This window comes from Perna viridis, chromosome 8, assembly GCF_037379345.1.
Source record: "Perna viridis isolate PV_CMFRI_1.1 ecotype Kerala chromosome 8, ASM3737934v1, whole genome shotgun sequence".
In the NCBI taxonomy this organism is placed as follows: Eukaryota; Metazoa; Mollusca; class Bivalvia; order Mytilida; family Mytilidae; genus Perna; species Perna viridis.
This window is the reverse complement of record NC_142452.1, coordinates 38,503,981-38,509,644: the sequence shown is the minus strand read 5'-3', so window position 1 is coordinate 38,509,644 and position 5,664 is coordinate 38,503,981. Positions and strand designations below refer to the sequence as shown.

Genomic DNA, 5,664 nt, shown 5'->3' with positions numbered 1-5,664 from the left:
ACGGTGCACCCCCGGCTAGGTTTCTGAGCACTATTAAGTCGCCTTTTACGACAAGCTTAGCGCTGTTGCAGGCCTATTCTTTTAACACCCGGACCTGCACGGGGCAGTTTTAGGGTGATGCAAAATGAAAATTTTCGTAACAGATTTTTGATATTGTATTAGAAGGATATCTTTTGATACTTGGTGTATTACTAAAGAATGATGATTTGTACCGTGCATCCCCTATCCAAAGTCATCTATTGTCTAGGTTCCTCTACTTCCTGTTTTATATAATGGTTGAGTGAGGGTATTATCCTACATTCGCCTTCGTTAAAAAGGGTATCATATAGCATAGTAATTGAGGTGTGTCGCAAGACAAGCCATATCATTCTCAGTTAAAAGAGGTCAAAATCATGTACCATGACCACGACCTTAGACCCGTATAAAACCAGAGCTCCACGTGCTTTCTTCATTAAATTTAATTGAGACGCAAGGCAAGCTGCCACGCGAACGTAGTTCGCATTTATTTTCACTTTCATTTTTATGGATTTTGATTTTCTTTTCAAAGGTATTTTCTTGTTTATTCTATCTGCAGACTTTATACTGTTTTGAAAAAGATTAAAATGTATTTCTAGACGTGGTTTAGAGTTTGTATATTTTGTGTTAACTTTCATAGTAACATTTCATTAGTCTGGACGTAGTCTAGATTTTATCAATAATTGTAATGCTAGACGTGGTCTAGTTACGATCTTTTTCGGTTGTTCTATTAATAGATTCCAGACGTAGTTTGGTTTGTCCAAGTTTTTGATATTAGAAAGTGAAATTATGTCTAAGGATAATATTAATATTACTGATATTCTTTCTTGCCAATCTGATATTGGGGATGAATTTAATATGGAGGAGAATGAAGGTGTCTTGAACAGTAGAGGTTTAGTTGACAAAACAGCCTTGTCTAATACAAATACTAGAAAAGGTAGAATAAAAAAAGGGGGTACCTCTAAACGTAAAATTACTACACAGAGTACTAGCTCTGCAAAGAAAGCTAAAAAGTCTGCTACTGCAGGTAAAAAAGTTTCTTCAAGTTTTAATTTAGAAGAACTAAGAGAAGACCTAGGTATTAATTACCTCGTTAAGAATATTAAGGTTTTGTCAGATCTACTAAAAGCTTCAGAGACCGCTGATAGGCCAGTGCCTTTATCTGTCCCTTCGGGTGTTAAAGTTTTCACTCCAGTCACTCAAACCCTGTCTATAGGTAATTCTAATTTGTCTAACAGAACCAGTACTGTGACCTCCGCAAGTAATAGTAGGCCTAATCCTGTAATTTCTTTGCCTCATTCAGTTGAGCCCACCCCCTTGAAAATGAGCCTTTTTGGAGGTCCCAGATTATGACTACATGAATTTGATTCTAATTTTTTAGAAGACTATGATCAGTTTCAACAAGAGGAAGTAGAAACTAGTCCTATGGGAGTAGACCCTAGGAATGCTTTTGATCAAGCTTTTGACCAGTCCCCCTCTTTAGTCCTTCCTACTGCTAATGATCTTGGTGATCCTTCAGTTTCGGTGCCATGTGACTTAGATCCGTCTAATCTTAATGAAGGTCTATACGAGGACGAGTGGAATATTCCACAATTGGACAATGAAGAGAAGACTGGTCCAAAAATTGGTAGTGGTCTAGCAAGGGCTATAAATGCTGCCCTAACCTTGAAGTCCAATAAAGATAGTTTAACAGAACTTACTAATAAATATGCTAGACCAGAAAATGCAACCTATCTCTGTGCCCCATAACTTAATAAAAAATATTTGGAATCCTTTGGGACAACCTGGTCGAAGTAAAGACCTTAACTTGCAAGAAATTCAGAAATATTTAGCTTTTGGGCTGATACCTATAGTATACATGGCAGATAAATTTGCAAAAAAGGAATCAATTGACCCTACTTCAGGGAGAAAGGATTTGACAGATGCTTTCAGTCTGTTAGGCCATGCTTTTTTTGCTAATTTCTAATATGAGACGATCTCAGATGAGATCAAACTTAAATGATTGCTATAGTAGGATTTGTTCAAGTGATGTACCTATAACAGACCACTTGTTTGGGGATGATTGTCTTGGTAAGTTAAAAGAAATGGGGGATATTAATAAATACCCTATTGTTAAGCCTTCTGCTGCTAGTGTCCTTAGAAACATGCAAATCCCTGCTAACAGGCATGGGCCACATTATAGTCAAGGGGCTTTAAACTACAGACGCCCTGCCCCAAGGAGAGGAGGGCAGGGCAACAGGTTTTTAGGTCTCAGAGGAGGCTACCGCCCTCGTTTTCAAAATCGTCAGTTAAGACCACTGATGGGATTTCCGGTACCTACCAATACCCAAAGAAGAACATTTGTCGTCGACCTTATTAAATCAGAAGTCAAAAATACCTGTTAAGGTGAGGACTCTTAATTATGACTATTGGTTATTTTTTACCTCGATAAGTGGATTCTAGAGACCGTTATAGGTTATAAAATTTAATTTTATGAGGAACCTTTCCAACTAAAAATTCCAAAAGAAATTCGCTTTCCACAACATATTCAACTTATTGATGAAGAAGTTTGTAATTTAATTACGAAAGGTGCTATCGAAGAGGTTTCTGATGTTCGTAACTCCTTCATTTCTAATATTTTTGCTGTCCTAAAAAAGGACGGTTCTTTTAGACAAGTCATTTATCTGAAATCTTTAAATGAGTTTGTAGTGTATCACCACTTTAAACAAGAAAATCTTCGTTACACCTTGGATTTGGTTCAGAAAAATGATTGTATGTGCAAGTTAGATTTGAAGGATGCCTATTTCCATGTGAAAATTGACCCAGACTTCAGGAAGTATCTTTGTTTTTCCTGGAAAGGGAAATTTTTCAGTTCCGTGTACTTAGCATCAGCACCTAGAATTTTCACAAAAATTCTGAAGCCAATTTATGCTACTTTTAGGCAAAATGGAATTAGATGCTGTTATTATATTGATGACTCTTTGATTATGAACCAAATTAAGATTTGATAGACAATGAAATGGATTCTTTAGGCTTTAATGTCAATGAGAAAAAATCTATTCTTGTTCCTACTCAGAGGATTGAATTTTTTGGAGTTATTATAGACACTGTTCTATTTAAAGTGTTTCTTACTTCTGAAAAGATTGAAAAGATCCTCTCTTTGTGTAGAAAAATTCTTAATTCTATACAGGTCTCTATTAGAGAATTTTGCTCGTTAATAGGGCTTTTTCTGCATGCTTTTAATGCAGTCTTGTTAGCCCCTTTACATTATAGGGTCATGGAACGGGATAAGGTGCATTATTTATCCTTGAGTAACAACAATTTCGATGCCTATATGATTCCTTTTAGCAAGTCTCGTACAGAGATTGTTTGGTGTTTAAGAAATGTTCAAAATTTCAATGGCAAATTCATTCGGATGCCTCCTGTTGATTTATGGTTAGAAACGGATGCTTCCAATTTAGGTTGGGGAGTCCACTTTGACGGCAAGGTTGCTGGAGGGAGATGGTCTACTCTAGAATCTACTTATCACATTAATTATTTAGAATTACAAGCAATTTTTCTTGCCTTACCAACTTTCTTTAGTTCAAATACAAGCTTCATACATGTAGGCATTAGATCTGATAATACTGCTGCGGTTGCTTACATCAACAATATGGGCGGAATGTGTTCCGTTGATATGGATTGTTTAGCATCCAATATATGGAACTGGTGTTTCTTTAGAAATATTTTCATTTCTGCTCAATACTTACCTGGCGATAATAATGAAATAGCTGACTTGTTGTCAAGAAACTTTTCAGACTCGTGCGAGTGGTCCTTAAAATTAGAAATCTTTGCTCGTATTTGTGTACACTTTTTTGAACCAGATATTGACATGTTTGCATCTAGGATAAATTTTAAAATGAAACCTTATGTTTCATGGCTTTATGATCCTGAAGCAGAGTTTATAGATGCTTTCTCATTTTCTTGGAGAGATAAAAAGCCTTCTTTATTTCCTCCTTTTTGCTTGATTTCTAGGGTGATTAGCAAGGCGTTGACAGATAATGTTGAAGAAGCAATTCTTGTAGTTCCATACTGGCCAACTCAGACATGGTTTTCTTTGTTAATTTCAGCTTTGATTTCTTTTCCTGCCAGGCTCCCAAGGCACAAAGATCTCCTTGTGCACCCACACTCAGGAGAGTGTTTCCGTGGGAAGTTAGACTTAATCGCGTGTGTTGTATCAGGGAATTCCTTAAGGATAAAGGAATTCATGAATTTGATTCCAAAATTATCTGCAATTCATGGAGGTCTTCCACAACTAAACAGTACCAGTTGTGTTGGAAGAAATGGTTTTTTTGGTGTTCTAAATGGAGGATTAATCCATTCCACCCGTCTGAAATTGTTGTAATAAACTTTTTATCTTTTTTGATGCGACAAAATGTATCATATTCTGTGTTAAATGTACACAAGTCTATGTTATTTCAGACTCTTATTTATTTTGGTGTTCAATGGGTTCATAAATCTGTACTTGTTTCAAGATTATTGAAAGGTTATTTTAATACTAGTGTTGTTAAAGTTAAACCACTTGTTACTTGGGATGTGTCAAATGTTTTAGATTTTTTATCTACCCTTTATCCATTAGCAGATCTATCCCTGAAATTTTTAACTTTAAAACTTATTGCTTTAGTTGCTATAACTACAGCTTCAAGAGCCCAGACTTTATCAGCTCTTGATATTTCCTTATTAACTAAGTTAGATGATAGATATGTTTTTTTTCAGATTGGACAGCTTTTAAAAACTTCTAAACCAGGTGTTCCAATACCTGATTGTGTTCTTTATAGATTTAAAAGAAAAGAATTGTGTGTAATTCATACTCTTGATGAGCATTTGTCTCGTACTTCATTGAAAAGGAAAACTTCGAATTTGTTCATTTCTTTTAAAACCTTTAAAGCTGTTACTACTTGTACTTTAGCTAGATGGTTATGGACAGTTTTATCTTTGGCTGGGATACATAATCCTTCATTCACGGCACATTCTTTTCGAGGTGCTTCAACAGCTAAGGCTTTTAAGTTTGGTGTTTCCATTTCTGATATTATGAAGACTGCTATCTGGTCATCAGCTAAGACGTTTCAACGTTTTTATTATAAAGATATTGTTACTAATAAAAACTTTTCGTCTGCCATTTTAGAATCCTAGGGTGTTGTTGACTATTATTTATGAGAGTGAATTGGACTTTATTATTAGTTATATTTCTAATGAATGTTTCATGTTATGTGGAGTATGATATGTGGAGTATGATATGGACTATTTTAGTTTGTGTAATTGTTATAGTAACATTTAACTGTGTTATTTTGATTTTGTTTATTATTTGTTAAACTTGTTTCATGGTCTTTGACCTCAGGTATATTATGTTAACCATATAAGTCTTCTTTTCACTGAAAAATCTTCTTACGTGGGACTTGTTTATTGAGAATAAAGGTTGTATTGTTACATAATTTTTTTTATTTCATTATGCCTTAGTTTGTTCCAACACTTTGAACATGCTATATGATACCCTTTTTAACGAAGGCGAATGTAGGATAATGTTCCCTCATCCAAGCATCTCGTAGATATGTGAAGGATGAGGGACATTATCATAGTGAGCCTGAGGCTCAAAAAGGTATCATATACCCTTCCCTTTATTTGTTACATTGA

At 35.2% G+C, this 5,664-nt stretch overlaps 1 protein-coding gene across 1 annotated transcript; it reads left to right on the top strand.

Annotated features, from left to right (window-relative positions):
• The first annotated feature begins 3,282 nt into the window (after positions 1–3,282).
• On the top strand, positions 3,283–5,241 carry LOC148610415 (uncharacterized). The gene has a single exon (XM_088541110.1). The coding sequence runs from the start codon at positions 4,081–4,083 to the stop codon at positions 5,164–5,166; it is 1,086 nt and encodes a 361-aa protein (XP_088397236.1). The 5' UTR covers positions 3,283–4,080; the 3' UTR covers positions 5,167–5,241.
• Positions 5,242–5,664: the final 423 nt, after the last annotated feature.